Consider the following 21,274-nt stretch of genomic DNA (forward strand, 5'->3'; position numbering starts at 1 on the left):
CCAGCAAACTTTCACACTTTTTTTTTCTCATACTTATCTGTTACTCTTGGCCCTTATTAGTAACTTTTTGGTTCTAGTTACCTTCCACCCCCGCTATTGATGTAGAAAGCAGTGCTGGAGCTGCATCTAAGTGAAGTATCTAGCTTAATTGGTTAGGGGTAGTAACTGCTGCAATAAGCAAGCTAATCCCATGCTTATTTGTTTACCCAGCCTGTGCCATTCAGTCCTTGTTGGTTGTTGTTTGAATATAATTCCTCTTTTCTTTATTCCCCCTGCCGTTGAAGCAGTGAGTTGCGCTGGATATGTATTCCAAGTGAAGTATCAGGTTTAATTGATTCGGGGTAGTAGCCGCCATAACAAGCAAGCTACACCCATAATTATTTGTTTACACGGACTATATAATTCAGTCCTTGTTGGTTGTTGCCTGAATATAAATCCTCTTTTCCTCTTTACCCCCTGCCGTTGAAGCAGAGAGCTATGCTGGATATGCATTGAAAGTGAGGTATCAAACATTTATTTTGGGGTATTAAGTGCCGCAACAAGCAAGCTACTCCCCGGTTTTTTGTGAATGCAAATCCTTTTTACCACATTTTCTCTTGCCGTTGAAGCATAGAGCAATGCTGGAGTCACAATGACAGTGAGTATGTTTATTGAATAAGGGTATTAATCTCCAGGTAGTAGCTGTCATTCCCACAAGCTATCCCCATGCCTCTTCTCTTCATTCACATCCTCTAGACTTTATGAATCCACAGTATTTATCCCATGCCCCTTTGAAGTCCTTCACAGTTTTGGTCTTCACCACTTCCTTCGGAAGGGCGTTCCAGGCATCCACCACCCTCTCCGTGAGAAATGCTTCTTGACACTGGTTCTGAGTCTTCCTCCCTGGCGTTTCAAATCGTGACCCCTGGTTCTGCTGAATTTTTTCCAATGGAAAAGGTTTGTCATTGTCTTAAGATCATTAAAACCTTTCAAGTATCTGAATGTCTGTATCATATCACCTCTGCTCCTCCTTTCCTCCAGGGTGTAGATATTTAGATTGTTCAATCTCTCCTCATAAGTCATTCGATGAAGACCATCCACCTTTTTGGTCGCCCTTCTCTGGACCACCTCCATCCTGTCTCTATCCCTTCGGAGATACGGTCTCCAGAACTGAGCACAGTACTCCAGGGTGAGGCCTCACCAAGGACCTGTACAAGGGGATAATCACTTCCCTTTTCGATATTTCTCTCTCTATGCAGCCCAGCATTCTTCTGGCTTTAGCTATCACCGTGTCACATTGTTTTGCCGACTTCAGATAGTTAGACACTATCACCCCAAGGTCTCTCTCCTGCTCCGTGACACCAGCCCTTCACCCCCCATCGAATACAGTTCTTTTGGATTTCCACACCACATATGCATGACTCTGCACTTCTTGGCATTAAATCTCAGCTGCCATATCTTTGATCACTCTTGCAGCTTCCTTAAATCCCGTCTCATTCTCTCCACTCCTTCCGGCGTGTCCACTCTGTTGCAGATCTTAGTGTCATCTGCAAAAAAACAAACCTTACCTTCAATCCCGTCCGCAATGTCGCTCACAAAGATATTGAACAGGACCAGTCCCAACACCGATCCTTGCGGCACTCCACTCAACACCACTCTCTCTTCAGAGTAAGTTCCACTTACCATCACACATTGTCTTCTGTCCGTCAACTAGTTTGCAATCCAGGCCATCACCTTGGCACTCACTCCTAAGCTTCTCATTTTATTCACCAGCCTCCTGTGTGGGACCGTATCAAAAGCTTTGCTAAAATCCAAGTAGATGACATTGAGTGCTTCCTCAATCCAATTCCTTAGTCACCCAATCAAAAAAGTCGATCAGATTTGTCTGACAGGACCTTCCCTTGGTGAAACCATGGTGCCTCTGGTCCATCAATTCTGCTGCTTGTAGATAGTTCACAATTCTTTCCTTCAGCAGTGACTCCAATACCTTTCCCACCACAGAGGTGAGGCTAACCGGCCTGTAGTTTCCAGCCTCCTGTCTGCTCCCGCTCTTGTGAAGCGGGACCATCGCTCTTTTGACAACTACTTTATTCCAAAAACTTCCTCCTTCTCCAGCAACTTGGCCCACATCATGAAAGGCTGACAAAGATGGAGAAAAATAAACTGAAGCAGCTGGCAATGTGCTTCACAACACACATACACACACACACCACCTATACATCACCAACACACATACCCACAGACAACCCACCTACATCCCTGCCCCCTATACACAGATCCACTATACAACCCATACAAGCATTCATACTACACCCAAACAGCCCACAAATATATGCACACAGCTCCCATATACCCGTCACACACAGCTACACCCTCCCACACACACAGACTCCCACCCCCATATACCCTCACACTCTTTACAAACACATCCCAAACCCCCACAGAACATCCTGCACACACTTGTACACACACTCGCCCCCAGAATAACATCCTTCCTACACACATACACAAACATGCAGACACATATGTATAGATACCCCAACCACAAAGAAACATACACATGAAAACACGCACACAATCCTGGTATACACGGCCACACTCTCCCACATACAAACACTCCCTACACCCTCACAACGCTCTCTGTACAAACATATCCCAAACATCTATACATAACACCCTGTAACACAGCTCTCTAACACTCTGCTGCATATACACGTACACACATTCACTCTCATCCTTCACGCACGCATACATAGACAAGCTCTCTGATACCCCCACCACACAGAGATATACAGATGCAAACATGCACAAAGACCCACATACAGAAGCACACATGCATCCGAGATTTGTCACTGTTCACATGTTCATGTATGTCTCTCTCTGTGGATGCAAACGTAGCCAGTTTGTCCGAGCTTGCATTTGAGAGTTTGCATGAGATCATGAAATTATCACCCTATTTCACTAACCCATGTACTAATTAGCAACCACATGCTATGGCTGAATATTTATAATCTACTTGACCACATATTAAGCACCAATTGCAAATGCTGTAAAAGCAACCTGCTGATTGGAGGCATTTTGGCTGCTAGAGCAAGAAGAGGAGACAGAAGAGGGGAGGAAGAGAGGGAGAGAAAACAGAAGGAGAAAGAGGAGAGGACAGAAAAAAGGATAATGCATTTTGCAGATTTTCAGACCCAGCACAACATTCTGCTGGTATCATCCCTAAATATAGAGGTAGAAAGATAGACAGCATCCATTATTCAAAGCCTTAAAAGTAGTAATGCTCAATTTAAATGTAATCCTGTGAGCTATGGTAACCAGTGCAATCCTGCCAAAAGTGGTCTTATAATTGCTACCTGTTACTTTGCAGGCAGCAGAATTATTTATCAATTAAAGTCTGGAAAGTAGCCTTTGAGTTAGGCTAATGCAGAGAGTTGTAATAACTCAGTCAGGTAAAAATAAGCGCTTTAACAATGATCAGATCAGATGAAGATAAAAATAGGCGGAGGAAGCACCACTGCAAAAATGCATCTTTTGAGAAAACAACTGTATTAATCTGGTCTTCTATAGACAGAACAGAGTCAAGGATCACATCTAAACTCTTGATTTTAGAACAGATCTGCAGTTCTATTCATGGCAAGAGATCGATACCTAGCTCAAATTGAAGGTTTAGTAATCCATAATACATTTTACCTACAAAAATCTGAAGTAAGATAATTCTGGTTTGCCCAATTACAAACCTTAGACAAGACAATGATCAATTCAGCCAATGACTGTTGCCTATTCTTCCACATTGGAAACCACAGTTGAATATCACCTGTGTTTACACACTAACATACATTCAGCTGTCACAGCAACAATGACAGTGGAGAAACATAAATTTAAAAAGGGTAGGAGAAAACACCAAGCCCTGTGGCACACCACATCTTATAGAAACATGACTAAAGATAAACACCATATGGCCTATCTAATCTGCCCATCCAACTGCTCAACTCTTCAATTCCTACCACTCCCTCAGAAATCCCCCATGCTTGTCCGATAATTTCTTGAATTCAGATACTGCCATTGTCTTGACCATCTGCACGGGATGGGGAGAGGGGCTCTTCCATGCATCCACTACCCTTTTTGTAAAAGAAATACCGCCTTAGATTACTTCTCAGTCTGTCCCCTTTCACACTCATTCCATGACCCCTTGTTCCAGAGTCTACCGAGAGAGACCCACCTCCCATGCATAGATATGTAACCCTTTTTTCGGGGTTTTGCTATTTCCCCTAGTGACATAAAAGTATTATCTGGGGCTGTCTTCTTGGGCATTTTTCCCATCACTGCAGGTCCCAAAGGGCTGGATTATTTCTATGGGGGTGAAGGCAGTCCTTCATGGCCCAGGTGATAAGAGTGCTTTTCCTTTAGTGTGTACCTTTCTCTGTAGATTTTTGTACTGTTGAAACAAACTGACAGGGTATTCAAATAAAATTTACTGTATCTCAAGAACTTCCATCAATGTCTATATTAAAGCCTCCACAAATGAAACTGTATAATGGGAATATTTACAATGTATTCCTTAGTTCAAGGCTTGTGTCCTTATCTCTTGTGAGCTCCTCACTTTTCCTCTCAGTGTATAAACTGTCCCAGTGGTTTAGGGAAATCTTATTGTGGGGAATCCCCTGAATCACAAAACAAAATCCTACCTTAGTCCAAAGTTCTGTCTCTTTCCCACAGCCTGTGCCCTTGTCCCTTAGAGTAGAGATCCTGTTGAGGGTCTCCAAATCTTATTTAGTCTTCTAACCTCCAGACGTGACCTCTCTGGAGGAGAGATCTGATGATAAGCAAGAGAGACTGGCTACACCAGCCCAGCTTCCCAGCGAGTTGTGTGGATCAAAATCCTCCTCACAACAAAAAAAAAGAGTAAACCTTAAGAAGTTCCAAAATCTCTTTCTGGCTGGGGTAGTACTGTCACTGATCTTACTCCTTCTAAGGGCTCACAGATCTTCAAGCCCTTTTCCTCTGGATCCTTCACCTTAAGGGTTCAAGGTTTCACTCCAGTCATCAAAATATCCAAAAATCTTAATAAAGTCTCTCTTTCAAAAATGAGGCAGACCCTTTCACGCGGGGAGTGCACTGAAGGGGAGTCTCCTCTGAACACAAGTACACAAAGTTGGGTTAATAGGCCCAACCCAGCAGGGAAACCCAAAATCAGCTGCCAACTCCTCAAAAGTTAAATCAAAATGACCACACCACTCTTACTCCTAGCGCCTCCCAGTAAACTGAGGCCTCCATTCACAGCCAGCCTCAAGAGGAGGGGCTGTATAGGACTGATGTCTCTCACTAAGCTGTTAAATTTTATGGCAGGGATCTAGGACCATCTAGTGGCTGAACAGGGGTTCACCACAGATACTTCTAAGGTATTTAACTGTTTCTATCATATCTTTCCTCTCTCATCATTCCTCTAAAAAAAGTCTGTCCCCATTTGCTTAACAACAAAGATCACAGACCAATTTAGTAGCCACCCTTTGGAACAATTCCATTCTTTTTATCTCTTTTTGAAAGGCGCAGCCTCCAGAACTATACACAGTATTCCAAATGAGGTCTCACTAGGGACCTCTAGAGGGCAAAATCACTTACCCTTTTTTTTTTTCTTTTTTACAACCATTCCTCTCCCGAGCATCTTTCTGGTTTTGCCATTGCCTTATTCACCCATTTGGCTAACTTGAGATCAGATATGATCACCCTCCGATCTCACTCTTGTTTCACGCATAGAATTTCACCCCCTAGACTGTACTGCTCCCTTGGATTTTTGCAGCCCAAGGAAGCAGTAGATGTGAATCAGTTATTTACAATTTCGGATAATAGAAGGACAAGGGGCATTCCATGAAGTTAGCAAGTAGCATATTTAAGACTAATCGGAGAAAATTCTTTTTCACTCAACGCACAATAAAGCTCTGGAATTTGTTGCCAGAGGATGTGGTTAGTGCAGTTAGTGTAGCTGGGTTTAAAAAAGGTTTGGATACGTTCTTGGAGGAGAAGTCCATTAACTGTTAATAATCAAGTTGAATTAGGGAATGGCCTCTGCTATTCCTGGCATCAGTAACATGGGATCTTCTTAGAGTTTGGGTACTTGCCAGGTTCTTGTAGCCTGGTTTGGCCTCTGTTGGAAACAGGATGCTGGGCTTGATGGACCCTTGGTCTGACCCAGCAAGGCAATTTCTTATGTTCTTATGTATTTTTTAGCATTAAATCTTAGCTGCTGGACTATATACCATTCCTCAAACTTCACTATTTATTTATTTATTTTTAGATTTTTATATACCGGTGTTCCTATATGAAATAAAGATCACATCGGTTTACATTGAAACAGAACATGAAAATTGCCAAAAGGCATTACATAGAACAAGGTTATGAAACTTGGAACAGTGTACATAAGTTCAAAATTTAACAATAACGTTGTAACATTGATGACCAAAAGATAAAGGAGAAAAAAAAAAAAAGGACTTAAACAATTAAGTTGACAGGTCTTATTGAGCATAAAAATTATAACGTATAAGTGAGAAAGTCTCAAGTGTCCTGCAGCAAGAGATTAGATACCGAAGTAGGTAGTGGTATGGAAAATGGGGGTTTGTGAAGAAGATATGTTCTTGCTGGTTGGAGGGGAAAAAATGATGATCATGGTCCTGGAAAAGCTTGGCTAAAGAGCCAGGTTTTAAGTTTTTTTTTGAATGAAGAGTGGCAGAACTCAAGCCGAATGTCTGGTGGGAGCGCATTCCATTGAATGGGGCCTGCTGTAGATATGGCACGTTTATGATGCGAGGATTTTGTTGAAGGTACATAGAGTGTGCCTTTATATGCTCCTCTGATGGGTCTAGAGGAGGAGTGAGGGCGTAGTTGGTTACATAATTGAAGAGGAGAGATATTGTGAATGGATTTATGAATTACGGTGAGTACTTTATATAGGATCCTTTGCTTTATAGGCAGCCAGTGGAGGAGCTTGAGAATGGGGGTGATGTGATCTCTTTTATTCGTATTGGTAAGGATTCTGGCTGCAGAGTTCTGTAGCATTTGGAGGGGTTTGATGGATGAATATGGAAGGCCAAAGAGAAGCGAATTGCAATAGATCACTATAAATCACTAGATCCCTTGTCATGTTTTCCACAGCTTCCTAGATGTCTATACTGTTACAGACTTTGGTTTCAACCACAAAAAGACAAACCTTTCCTGATAATACTTCCACACTATCACATATGAAAATACTGAAAAGAACAAGTCCAAGGATGGATAGATGCCTCTAGCACATTACTAATAATGCTCCTTTCCTCAGAGTCATCACCATTTACCACTACCCTTTGTCACCTCCCATTCAAGTTTGTAACCCAATCATACCAAGAGCACTCAATTTATTTATAGGTCGTCTATGCAAAACCATAATTGAAACCAAAGTATACTACATTTAAGGCTCTCCCCAATCCAATTCTCTGGTCACTGAGTCAAAAAATGAATCAAAATTTGTCTGATACCTTTGGTACATCCATGCTGCCTTGGATCTTGTAATCTGTTTGATTCCAGAAAATGCACTATCCTCTGTTTTAGCAGCAATTCTATTAATTTATTTGCCAGAGCTCAAACTAACCATTCTGTAGTTCTCAGTCTCTTTCTTACTTCCAATTTTGTCAAGACGAACCACATCCGCCTGTCTTTATTTATTTTAGTTTTTTCTATACCGGCATTCATGACAGTATCACATCATACCGGTTTACAATAAACAGTGGAGTGATAAAAGGTACAGTGAACGAACTAAGTAACAGGTGATAAACAAAAAACAGTTACAGTTACAATAAAACAGGGATAAGTACAACTAGGAGCAAGAAGAAAAAATGATAGGAACTTTAACATAGTATATTAACCGAGATATGACGGGGTACATTTACAAAGATTTATAGGATTTACAATGACTTGTTCATTTGAACTAATTGCAGTTTTTTACATAAGGGTAGTGATCGGAAGTAATGGTTTTCTGCATAAGGGTAGTGCTTGGAAGATGGTTATAGGTGAGTTATGAGTTTAATCCGAGTCTGGGAAGGCTTTTTTGAATAGCCACGTTTTGAGTCTTTTCCTGAATGTTGGGAGGCAAGGTTCCTGCCTTAGCTCCGTTGGGATGGAATTCCAAAGAGGAGGTCCTGCTGTGGAGAATGCCCTGTCTCTGAGAGTTATGTGAAGGGAGGTTTTGGAATGAGGTACCTGAAGAGAATCCTTATAGTGCTCTCTTATGGGTCTGGAGGATGTATGTTTTTTGAAAGGGATTTGTAGGTTGAGCGGAGCGATTTGTTGGATAGCTTTGTATATTGTGGTGATGGACTTATATAGTATTCTATAATGAATCGGCAGCCAGTGTAAGTCTTTGAGGATTGGGGAGATGTGATCTCTTCTCCGTGTATTTGTCAGAATTCTGGCTGCCGTGTTTTGAACCATCTGAAGGGGTTTAGTATGTGATGATGGGATACCTAATAAAGAGTTGCAATAGTCTAACTTGGAGAAGATTATTGCTTGTAAGATTGTCCTGTAGTCATTGTTGTGGAACAGTGGTTTTATTCTTTTTAGGACATGCAGTTTATGAAAGCAGTCCTTGGTGGTTTGGTTTATAAAAGCTTTTAGGTTTAGTCGATTGTCAATGATCGCTCCCAGATCTCTCACTTGGGCTTTAGTCCTCTGGAATTATTCCCAACTCTAATGAAGCATTGAAAAGGCCAGCCAGTATAGCAGCCTGAACTTCTCGAAGTTCCCTTAATAACCTGGAGGAATACTAGAATGTGTTTTTATTTATTTATTTTTAGCTATTTTAAGAGGAAATCTGTGTCTCTCAATGATGTAGTGCCAAGTCCAGTGCTGGTCTTAGGTCGAGGTTTATGCTGATAGATCCGACTTATTAGATGAAAAGAATTTCTCCCATGTTTTTAGCAACTGGATACCCCTGGGGGATATCTTGCAGGTGCTGCACACCAGGGTGTCATGCCTAGTACCCAAACATATGCAGGCCGATTCAGTAAAGTCCGCGATATTCGCCATTCGCCGGTGCGTGCGATTCAGTATTTAAATTAGGCCCGGCGGTAAAAAGGGGCAAAAGGAGGCGCTAGGGACACTAGCGTGTCCCTAGCGCCTCCTTTTTGACAGGAGCGGCGGCTGTCAGCGGGTTTGACAGCCGACGCTCAATTTTGCCGGCGTCGGTTCTCGAGCCCGCTAACAGCCACGGGCTCAGAAACCGGACGCCGGCAAAATTGAGCATCCGGTTTTCGACCCGACAGCCGCCGGCCGACTTCCAATTTTTTATTTGTTTATTTATTCATTTTAACTTTTTTTTACTCTTCGGGACCTCCGACTTAATATCGCCATGATATTAAGTCGGAGGGTACACAGAAAAGCAGTTTTTACTGCTTTTCTGTGCACTTTCGCGGTGCCGGAAGAAATTAGCGCCTACCTTTGGGTAGGCGCTAATTTCTGAAAGTAAAATGTGCAGCTTGGCTGCACATTTTACTTTCTGAATCGCGCGCGAATGCCTAATAGGGCCATCAACATGTATTTGCATGTTGAGGGCGCTATTAGATTCGGCGGGTTGGACGCACGCTTTCCGCCCCTTACTGAATAAGAGGTAAGGGAAAACGCGCGTCCAATAGCAGGCTAACAGTGCGCTCCGTCGGAGCGCACTGTACTGTATTGGCCTGAAAATGATATATTTCAAGTGTCATTAACTGACATCATGCAATTGCAGCAGATGTACTTTTTGAAGCCACTAGATGGCTTCTTGGACAATGTTGAAAAAAAATAAAGGAGGTGAAATCAAACAACTCAATGACGAAAAATAAACTGGCAGATGACACTCAAAGAACCCGATATAACAAAAACCTAGGTAGAAAGCAAGTATACTAAAGTGCACTGTATTTCGCAGTCACCATTACATGCAAAAACAGCAATTTGTGCGCTTAACTTGTGCACATGTTTCCCTTTAAGAGTGGACTTTGCTAATTTTTTTTGGCTTCCCATGTAGTAAGATTACATGCAGTAAGTTTATGCTTGCAAAATTGTTTGCAAAATCAAATTTAATGAGCTACTATGATGATAAGTTATGAAAATAAGTTATGAAAAAGCATCGCATTGACATGTTTGCAGGACTAAAATATGACAAAAAGGCCCTCAGACTGGTTTCCAAATAAATAACCATCTCATTGCAAAGATGTCCATAGGACACTTCTACCCCCAAAGTTTCTACTGAGCTGATTTGCATAGAAGTCACAGTAGAAAATGTATGTATGTGTAAAATAGCAACTTCAGCCATGCCAAGGCTCACAGTGTTAGAGCCTTTGCGGCATCGATAGGCCACCTGAGATCCATCTCTATTGAGAAGGTCTGCAAAACGGAGTTATCTCTGCATGCTCACACCTCTCTACTGTTTCAATCAGGTCGCCCAATGTGACAGACGTTTTGGCCAATCTGTTGTATGAAGTCTCTTTGAGGTATAGAATCCAACTCTATCCCTCCTAGGTTTAGTTATGTTGGTTCCATAAAGGAAAACAGAAAAACATTAAGATAGCGTGTCATCACCAAAAACAGTCTTACCCACTGGCACCATTTTGGGATTGGGTTTTTCCCTTTTTTTTGGTTTGGGCAGCCTGTAGCTTGGGATTCCCTATGTGTGAAGTCAGCCATCCTGCTTATCCTCTTAAAAAAAAAATAGAAATACTTACCTGTAGCAGGTGTTCTCCAAAGTCACCAGCATGTCAGTTCTCACAAAATCCTCCCATTTCCCTTTGGAGTTGGTTTCTCCAAGTGCTAGCTTTATCATGGACTAAAGGCCCAGCATGGGATATGGGGGAGTGGTCAGAGCTGCACATGCCCAGTGGGCAGTATTTTTCTACTAAAAAGAATCTTGTGCATGTAAAGAACACGAAAATAAAAACTCTAGTATCAAGAACAAAGTCCAAATAATGTGTTTATCTTCAAAGACTTCAACAATAATTACTTCTAGAACAGACTCTTAAATAAACAGGGCCCAAAAGGTTAAAAATAGCTCAAATGTCAAGATTATACAATCTGCCCTCGGATAGAGACCACTCCTCTTAAGATGTACCGCAAAGGCCTTGTGTTCCTATTAAATGCCTGTGAGGGAGTTTTTCCAAGCCACAGGAAAATCTAGTTTCTAAGCCCTTTGGGGATGGGGAAATACCTACAGTACCTGAATGTAATCTGCTATAAAGTGCCAAAAAGCAGAATATAAAAATCTGTAAAATTTTAAAAAATTAAATAAAATAACCATGTCCCATCCCTATTGACCTAGTGAATCTTAAACTTCAAACTATCTATTCACAAACCTTTATTGATTAGCTTTCCAGCTTTGTCTTGTATTTAAGTTGCTTTGACCATGTTTTATTTTCTGGTCCTTTCTGTTCTCTTGGTTTTAACCCACATCTATCTTCTCTAAAATTTCTAGCAATTCTGTGGTTTTATTAATCATTTTATGCTACCCTGTTTTTCCAGTTAAATTTTATTAAACATCTTACCCTGAACACAACCAAACTAATAAACTCAGGGAGCACAGACTTTAAGGATGCTGCTTTCTCAACATTTAAGGTTTAGATTTGGTGGATTTTGGTTTTGCAGCTACTGAGTAGATACTAAGCAACAGCAAATGGCTGAGTGGAGCTGCCGAAGCACAACACTCACCAACCACTGAGCCTTTCAAAACACTTTGCTGAAAGGACACAGCAGGCAGAAGGCAGCTGGACCTTCTCTGAGCTGAGGCAACTTTTAGATTTATCACCCACCTTTCGGAATAAAAATGCACCCAAATAGAGCAGCATTAGGATAACATTAGGATAGCAGCATGAAATCAGAGCTCGTCAGCAGCTCAATCATATTAAGGCCTACACTAAGAACTGACCTTAAATAAACAGCACTGACTAAGCTTGAGTAGCAACTCAGCAGAATACTAGCGACTACCTGAAAATATATTTACAATAAATAATTAACTTGTTTATGGGACAGAAACTACTCGCACAGAGCTGCTCCAAACCAAGCAATTTGTGCTACTCAGGTTCCCTGCGTAGCCAGACAGCTTTCCCCCTTCTCCTGCTACTAGAGGTCACACTGACCTGCTCCTACAATCCACACACTGCAACTCAGTGGCTACCTCTTCCTTCTCTTAGGTGTTACTGCAGCAGGAAGGGAGAAATGCTGTGCTGCAAGCCCATAATCCTCAAGGAAAGAGAGGAATTTCAAGGGTAAACTGTGACTCACAGGCCCATGCGGATAACTTTATTCAAGGAATCAATAGTAGAACATTTCAAAGACTTTACATTTTATCAAGTATGTGCCAGAAATGACAAGGTCAGTGCATCTGCTTTTGAAATCTAAAACTATGCTTTTTACAAGCATGTGGATAACTTGTAAACTAATTATTCGCATGTAAATATACACAAACAGCAGATAGCTGTTTTATAACATCCATGAAATAAGCTAAGGAGGCCATCTGGCGTTATATTCTAAAACTGCACATGAGGTGAGAAACATTTTAGCTAGGAAACGTGAAGCAGTTGTGACTTGTATCAGATGAAAATAAGTCTAGCTGAGCTTAGATTAAAATCAGAAATTTCTAGGCATCTCAAATTTTCCTGGCTCATCTCAGACAAGAATCTGTAGACCAGCTAGTTTTATCAGAAAGGATCTACATGACTTTTGGCAGTGATATTACTGCAGTTAGACATGAAGCGAGTGCCTGATTCACAAGCCATGCTTGCCTGGTTTGATAAGGTCATGACCAATGTAAACATTGACAAACCCCATCAAGTTATCTTGAATTTGATGTAGGGTCAGAGCGAGTCTATAATGTATTAAGTAGTGCAGGCAGCTGCCTAGGGTGGCAAGTCGCTTGGGGCCAGTAAAATATATCCAATAAGCCTCCATATATTTTTACCCATCAATCTCCTCCAAGCAGCAAACTTCCCTTCTCATCAAAAGCAGCAAGAGGTCTGCCAGGCCCAGGCAGTTTCCACTTCAACAGAATTGGAGTGGGTGCCAAAGTAGAGGTGTGGATTGCAAACTGGTTGACTGACAGGAGACAGCATGTAATGGTAAATGGAGCCTACTCTGAAGAAAGAACAGCATAAGTGGAGTGACACAAGGATTGGTTTTGGGACTGGTTCTGTTCAATATCTTTATGAATGACATTGCGGAAGGGATAGAAGTTAAAGTTTGTCTATTTGCGGATGATCCTAAAATCTACAACAGAGTGGATACGCCTGAAGGAGTAGAGAAAATGAAAAGTGAATTAAGAAAGCTTGAAGACTGGTCAAGGATTTGGCAGCTGAGATTCAATTCCAAGAAGTGCAGAGTCGTACACCTGGGATGTGGTAATCCACAAGAGCTGTATGTGATGGGCAGTGAAAGACTAATATGAACAGACGGGAAAGGGACCGTGGCGTGATAGTGTCTGATGATCTGAAGATGGTGAATCAATGTGACAAGGTGATAGCTAAAGCCAGAAGAATGCTGGGCTGCACAGAGAGAGGAATAACCAGTAAGAAAAAGGAGGTGGTGATGCCCTTGTACAGGTCCTTGGTGAGGCCTCACCTGGAATACTGCATTCAGTACTGGTGCCCGTAACTCAAAAAGGATAAAGACAGGATAGAGGCAGTCCAAAGAAGAGCAACCAAAATGGTGTGGGAGAGGCTGAAGGATCTGAATATGTATACCCTGGAAGAGAGGAGGTGCAGAGGAGATATGATACAGACCTTCAGATATCTGAAAGGTTTTAATGATGCACAATCATCAAACCTTTTCCATTGGAAAGAAATCAGTAGAACTAGGGGTCATGAAATGAAACTCCAGGGATGACGACTCAGAACAGTCAGGAAATATTTCTTCAAGGAGAGGGTGGTGCATGCCTTGATTGCCCTTCTGAAGGAGGTGGTTAAGATGGAATCAGTGAAAGAATTTAAAGAGGAAAGGGATAAACAATGTGGATCCCTAAAGGCTAGAAGAAGGAAATGAAGAAAAGAGTACATGGAGGTAACTTGCTGGTGCAGCAGTTTCTACCCTTAACAAATAAGCCTTGATATTGTTGATGCAACTTCATCCTTGCTCTCTGCTTCTAGAACAAGGGGGTAAAGGGAAACTGTATTCAAACAGCAAGTGAGGGCCTTGAATATTACGATTTGGGGAAACAAATAAGCATGGAGGTAACTTGCTGATGTGGCAGATACCAGCATAAGCTTGCTGGGAAGAATGGATGGATCATTTGGTCATTTTCTGCTGTCGTTTCTATGTTTAGAAAGCCTGAGCAGGCCACCACCATGGGGACTGGGACCGAGAACATGCACTCCTATCACCCCTGCAGGGAGGAAGTGCTGGTGGTGTACATGGATAGCAGTGGGACCCAGGCTCATCCCACTGCTTTTTGAAAAGAAAGATGTATGAGGAGATTGAGAGCTGCAACCAATTTTGAAGTAGCCTATGTCAGCAGAATTCCTTGCATCAGCCTTGATGTGATATGAACCATAGCAGGTGAGCCTGCTCTGGGATCAGAAAATCAAAATACCAGGCCTCCCAGACACTCACAGGTTCACAAAACTATGTGAGAGTTAGAACAACAAAATTGAAAAATCTACAATACCAACCCAGAACTGCAGAAAAGTACCTCAAGACCAATCTAGTCTGCCAATGTTTAATGCAACGGTACAGTGCCCAGCCAACCTCAGGATTTACTTTCATATATAAAGGGTCCTCTGCTTATCCAAGGCTTTTTTTTTCCAATTCCGTTTTGGCCTCCACCTCAACTGAGAGGCTGTTCCATATATCCACCACTCTTTCCAGAATGAAATAAATACGTATGTTACTTCCCTTTCTAACTCCTTTTGAGCCTATCACAACCCCTTGGTCTAAAGTTTCTTTTTAACCAGAAATGTTTACTCTCTGTGGGTTATTTTCATTGAAACCCTTAAGTTTAATTTCATGTTTATGGTGCAGGCTCTGCACCATTTTGGGAATCCTTCTCTGAGCTGTCTCTACTGTCTTATCCTTTTACCAAAAGGCAGAGCCATAGTGAAAAAAGTGTGCCCTCACCCTGTGCACAACCTAAGACATCATGAGGTGGAAAGACTGTCTTCCTACCAGGTGCAGGTGGTGCCTGCTGCGCTGCTTTCTGAGGCCTTCCCTGCTTCCATGGCAGCCACAGCAGTTCTTTTCCTCTCCCTTGGTGAAGGGGGCAGTTGGTCCTCTAAACTCCCACACGCATGCTCTCTTTTTCCCCTCTCAGCAGCAGCTGGGACAGCCTCCTTCTGCAGCAGTAGCTGCCTGTGGTTCACACTTGCAACAGGCACTGCACCTGCATGGCTGCGCCTACAGAGTCATAGTGACAACCTGAGCAGGCCCTGGGAGTGAGGGAGGCTGAGAGAAGCTAAAAGGGAACTACTATGAAGCAGAGGATCATAGTCAGTGGCACACTTTCCATCCTCCCTTTCCCCACTTTCCATCCTCCCCCCTCAGCTCCCCCTCCCCTCCCCTTCATTTCCCTCCCTTAATATTTCATGAAGGAGGGCAGTTAGTGTAAGCAGCTGACAGCTTACCTGCCTGACCTCAGCGAGGAGCAACTTTGGCCCTGCTCAGGCCTCATCTGAGTTTCGCAATCGCCTTGGTGTGGTGTTTTGTCCCCAGGACCACATTAGACAGGAGGCAGTGCCTGACAGTGTTGCACCTTGGACTGTGCTTCCAGGGGCAGGGCCACCACAGGCAAACGGGACTCCTCAAAGCACAGAGCCCCGAATGATCTCCTCCGATTCCACCACCCCCTGCAAGCACAGAGCCTGGGAATGATCTTCCCCTGATTCAAACCCACTCCTTCCGCAGTCCCAAGGAGGGTCCTGAGGTAATGGGGGATTCCAGGAGAGCATCTCTTCTCTCCAGTCCCAAGGGCTGTATCGGAAGTAAGGGAGGCGGATCTTCTTCAGCCACATTGTGAGACAGCAGTGGTGCCCCCAACCGGATGGTACCTACGGCCAAGGCCATATCAGCCGTATGCTAGCTACGGTTTAGCCTTTTGGAGATTCAGCCTCTAGCCCTAGGGACAATACTCCAGAAGAAATCTCACCAAGAACCTGCACACTAACTGTATTCAAGATCTCTCCACTGCCTTGTCTCATTGTTTTGCAAGCTTGAGCTGGTGTATATCAAGCGCTCATATTCAAAAACATTGCTCTCTTGGATTTCTTTACCCCCAACGCATGCCGCTATATATTTTTTGCATTCAATTTGAGTTGCCAAATTATTTATGCCTACTCAAGTTTTCTTAGCCCATATCTGGCTCTCGCATGGGAGGAGAAGTGCTGGAGTCACTGGTTTAGTGCCCGAATTAAAATCTTTACTGTTAAAACTCTGATGAAGTATGGCACAATAAAATTAATCCTTAGCACCACATATTTTCTCTCTGTTTATAGACACTTCCCCTCTGTCTGTGCATGGGTCTCTTGTACCAGGCTCAGGGAAACCTCCAGCCCTCCAGGGCATGGAAAAGTGAAGTTCCTAAGAGGACAGGGGATCCTTGTGTGGGCAGGACAAACCCCTCCTGCACTGGTGCAAAAAGGTTTAAACACAATCTCTGCACAGAGAGTCCAAACCTCTCTCTCCACAGGGGCTGAAGACTCCCGTTTGGAGTCCTCACTGACCTCAACTGCTCTTTACTCACACTTACTGGAGCTTTCTTTAATCTCCTCCACTTTCAGCTAAATCCCTGATCCACACAGGAACAAGCAACTTCAGGTGCCCTTCCAATGGGTAGGAAGAGGGGCAGCAGACATTTCCTCCCAGCTCTCTTTTTTTTTTTTTTTACACTGTCGGCCGATGCATTATCAGTGCGTAAAGAACGTGCATCCAAATTGGGCACATGTTTTTGGGACATGCACACATCCACCTGTCCTGGGCGCTCGATGCAACAGGCAAATGATCTGCTGTGCGAAAAGGAAAACGCGATGGGTAATTAGTGCAGCCCTAATGCTCTTCAGCGGGCGCCCAGGAGAAGTGGCTGTGGGTCTAGACAAGCCTGCCCAGTGTTCCCTCCCCACCAGCAGCAGGGCTGTTCCTGATTGGTCCTTTTCACTGTCCGTGTCAGTGAAAAGAACCAATCAGCAGAACATAAGAGCAGGAAGTCAGGAACCTCAGAAAGCAGGATGTCTATTTTGTTAAGGCCTTTTAGCGGGACATCATTTTGCTTTATGTGGTTCCTCCTATTTAGTATCGCTAGGATACTAATAGTCAGAATAACCGAAAGCAGGATTTCTTTTTTTCTTTCATCAGCCCTTGAGCGCCGCATGCTTTAACGCCTGCTTCAGGGCAGGCATTAAAGCATCAGACAGGAACAAGGCAGGCGTTAAATTTGCAGCGTTAAAATGGGTGCTGTGGCTGCAAGCAATTTTTTTGCATCAGGGGTAATAGCTAATAGCCTCATCAACATGAATTTACATGTGATAAGCGCTATTAGCTGTGCACGTTTTGGACGCGCTAACCCCCTTCTTGCATGAGGGGTTTTTGACGCACATCCAAGTAAGTGTAAAGCCGTTCACTCGGCCGAGCACACTATATTGCACTGACCTGAATGTCTTCTTCCCAAAAATGATGTAAAACACCAGAAGGTCCTGGCATCGGGTCACCACCTTCCTCTGTCCTCGCTGAGGGTGTAGAGGGACAGGTCTTCCCTAACCTGGGCAGCCCCAGACGCAGGGTTCCCCGTGCCCTGAGCGCAGGCAATGCACAGGGTTTCACCAGGCTTCCTACACATTAAAGTCTCTTAAGGCCCAAAATTAGCCCCGGATACAGACCTTACCCCCCTGAGAGGAGTGGATAGGCAGGGCAGATCCCTGTCCTAACTCACAGACTTCCAAGCAGGGTTTGCTGGAGTCCTAGGAGCAGGCTTAAAAATCCAAAATCAGGCAAAACTCCTGCACATCTCCTATAACTTCAAAAACAAACTCCCTCTGCCCTCAGAGCTCCCAGGAGAGAGCTGCTTATAAACCCTCCCAAAGGAGATGGCCATTCCAGTATCCTGAAAAGGAGGGGCCGCCCCTCACTCACTAACCTGCCTAGCTGAACCAGGAATTACCCAGTGCTTACTGGTAATGTGGCCGGAGGGTGCGTTGCATGCATTTTATATTGTCTACGTGGCACAGCTGGTCCGAGATAGGCAGAATACAAGTATTTTAAATAAAATGCATTTACACCCTAGGACCTATCCCTTCTCTGCTCAGTTTATTTATAAACATAATATGAGAGACAGTTTTCCCATTGATTGTATTCTGCTGGAATTTGTCCTCTTTTCTAATAGTGAGTTAATGTTTTTTGGGGCCACGTTTGAGCTAGCTTTCATTCTAGTAGAGTCAGTGACGGTTGTTTAAACTGCAGGGGAGTTAGGCTAACATGACTGATCAATAGCCCAACTTCTCTGCATGATGAAACAAAAGTCCTTATTCTTTTCATACAGCCTCTTTCATAATATGAAGGTTGCAATAATGGGAGCACCATGTTGCTTTATTTGTGCTCAAAACCGCCTTAAAAGCATAATTTATTGGGGATTTTCCTTCCTGCCTGGGCTTTCCCCTCTCCCTCTTCCTCAAGCTACCTGGGTCAGATGGTTGTTAAGTTTCCTCTGACTTCCAACCAGCTAGGTCATGTTAATTAACATTTGTTTCCTTAAGCATAAAGAGCTTTATAAACTGAGTCTTTTCTCCAATCTTTCTATGTCTACTTACATTTACTTATGGCTAGAGAGGGAGCCCAGACAGTAGGATTTCTAGGACATCCTTCGTCTCTGTCTCCAAAGAAGAAATGCAGATATCCTGAACATTTTTTTTTAAATGTTAAGCCTCCCCATTTATGTGCTTTGGTGTTTCTTGCAGGGCTCTCAGAATTTTCTTCTTTATTTTTGCACAATGAACAAACAAAAAATATGGGCAAGGCGATACCTTTTAACTGGGCTATCTTTAACACCTTTCTTGACTAGGTTCTGGGAGCTACACTGCCTTCATCAAATCAAAAGAAACCGAGCAGGTGAGAGCAAAAGACAATATTGCCTAAACGTGCAAGTGAATCAATAGATAAAAATGCTGGTGAAAGGAGAAGAGGGAGGCAGGGAAGCTGATGTGTTTGCAGAGTGATAAAGGTGGCAACAGTATATTTTAACTGCATCTAGTCTGTAGCTTGCTTGTCAATTTGTGTATGGGCTACAGACTGCATGCTAATGATATTCGGCTTTTTTTTTTTTCCTGTGACAACGACTTTGAATGTTTGTGTGCTATTAGGCACTGGATGTCTGAGAACAGGCTCTTCCTGAATGTAGGGAAGACGGAGTTGATGGTTTTAAGTAGGTTTCCTCGATAAGGTCTGCCTCTATTATTTCAATTTGAGATATGGGTGATTCCAGTCTCCCCCAAGTTATAAAACTTAGGGGTGCTCCTAGGGCCCGATCTTCCGCATGAAGATAAAGAAGACATTTTGAGAGCTATGCAAGAATTATCGAGAACACTCATGGGGGGGGGGGGGGGAAATCACATAGCAGTGCCCAGTGAAAAAAGAAAAATAAAGCGATGGGCCAAGGAGCAGCAGCAGCCAGGAAAGGAAGACAAAAACAGGCTCCACACAGAAGAGCCGGCCTGCAGTGAGAAAACAGGAGTTGAGAGGAAGGATGGCGAGAGACGGAAGTGGAGGAAAAATCTTGGAGCGAGAAGAAGAGGAGGATTAGTATTTTCTCAGACATATCATAATGCCCGAAATTGACGGCTTTGCACCCAGATGGCTCACGTACATATAGGTGCTACCTAAAAGATGGGTCGCTCCCCCATTTCCTTCAGATCACCTTGCTGGAGGAGCCTCCCTGAAAAGAAGCCCCATCAGTGTCTTGCTAGCAATTTGTGGCCAGGTCACACATAACAGAGAAGAAGGTCTGAATCTCTTTCCTTCACCACCTCTGCATCGCCTGCTAATCTCAGAAGTTCCTAGGTATGGTGACATTTCAAGGGGCTGGATTTCTCTCAGGACTTCAGTCCTACCCATTAAAGGTTTTGTAAGTGACAACCTTTAAAGTAGAGTAGCTGGATCTGAAATCCATGTCCTGCTCACCTCTTATACATATCCAGCAATCTTCTTTTTTACTGTGTCTTGCAAGCTCTTCTTCAGTCACCTCAACCAACCTCCCTCGGAGGCCTGTTAAGTCTTTTCCACTCTTTGTTAATCGAATCCAATCCATAAGACTTCTTCCAGGTTTTAGAGGTATCTATAAATATAACCAGTACAATTTTTATGTTGAAACACATTAATATTGATTGCAAGAGTTAAACCATTTTAAAAACTACACACATCTATCTATAAAGGCGCCGGCCCGGGGGCGTGGTCGAGGCTTCCGACCAGCCCCCAGGACCGGAGGACGGAGTGGGGCTGCCGGCCGACAGGCGTAAATCATGCGATAAAGGTAAGGGGGGGGGGGGTTAGGTAGGGGAAGGGAAGGGAAGGTGGGAGGAGGGCGAAGGAAAGTTCCCTCCGAGGCCGCTCCGAAATCGGAGCGGCCTCGGAGGGAACAGGCAGCGCGCGCTGGGCTCGGCGCGCTGCGCTCGGCGCGCGCAGGTTGCACAAATGTGCCTGGTGCGCGAACAAAAGTACGCGATCGCGCAAGTATTTAAAATCTACCCCAATATGTACAAAGGTGTAGCACACTCAAAGTACAGGTTAAAATTGCACCAATTACAAAGTGTGTGGGCTAAAGAAACAAAGGAAAATATGACCAAGTAAGATTAAACATAATCGTTTCCAACACGTCTGCACCATTTGGTCTTTTCTGCCGTCAATACAATGTTATGCAAAACATCACAAGACATCAATGTTAAAAGCTAATTTAAAAAATCTCTAAATTCAGTGCATTGGAAGATAAATGGTGGGTTTACCACAGAGAAACAGGAACATTCTTATGCATAACAATAAGGAAACTGGGCAAAAATTAAGGATATACTTAATAGCCAATGTGAGATTTCATTTCATATTACACTGGGGAACAATTTTTAACATAATTCTTGTGAAGTTCGATTTTTCAGCTGTTTTAGACTTAAATGGGCATGTTGATTTCAAAACTGCAGTTCTCTACAGCCTATCTTAGGCCTGGATTTACCAAAAGTATCAAGTATCCCTGTTTTCTGTGTATGTGGGGCAGCAGAGCTCGTGAGAAGCATTGGGTGCAGTCGAATTGGCCTCAAACTTGGTGATCCAAACATTCTACATGAGCCAC

General features: G+C 43.3%; 1 protein-coding gene across 3 annotated transcripts in view; it reads right to left on the reverse strand.

The window, feature by feature from the left end:
• LOC115087855 (cytochrome b5 reductase 4) overlaps positions 1–21,274 on the reverse strand; it is a 248,272-nt gene that overhangs the window by 208,425 nt on the left and 18,573 nt on the right. For all 3 annotated transcript variants that reach the window (XR_003855634.1, XM_029595499.1, XM_029595498.1), the window contains exon 2: positions 20,119–20,272. Coding sequence is in view for 2 of the 3 variants with exons in the window: in XM_029595499.1 (XP_029451359.1) it covers positions 20,119–20,272 (154 nt within the window). In the remaining variant the exon portion in view is untranslated. The remainder of the gene's footprint in view (positions 1–20,118; positions 20,273–21,274) is intronic.

The sequence above is a fragment of the Rhinatrema bivittatum genome, chromosome 3, assembly GCF_901001135.1.
Source record: "Rhinatrema bivittatum chromosome 3, aRhiBiv1.1, whole genome shotgun sequence".
Taxonomy (NCBI): Eukaryota; Metazoa; Chordata; class Amphibia; order Gymnophiona; family Rhinatrematidae; genus Rhinatrema; species Rhinatrema bivittatum.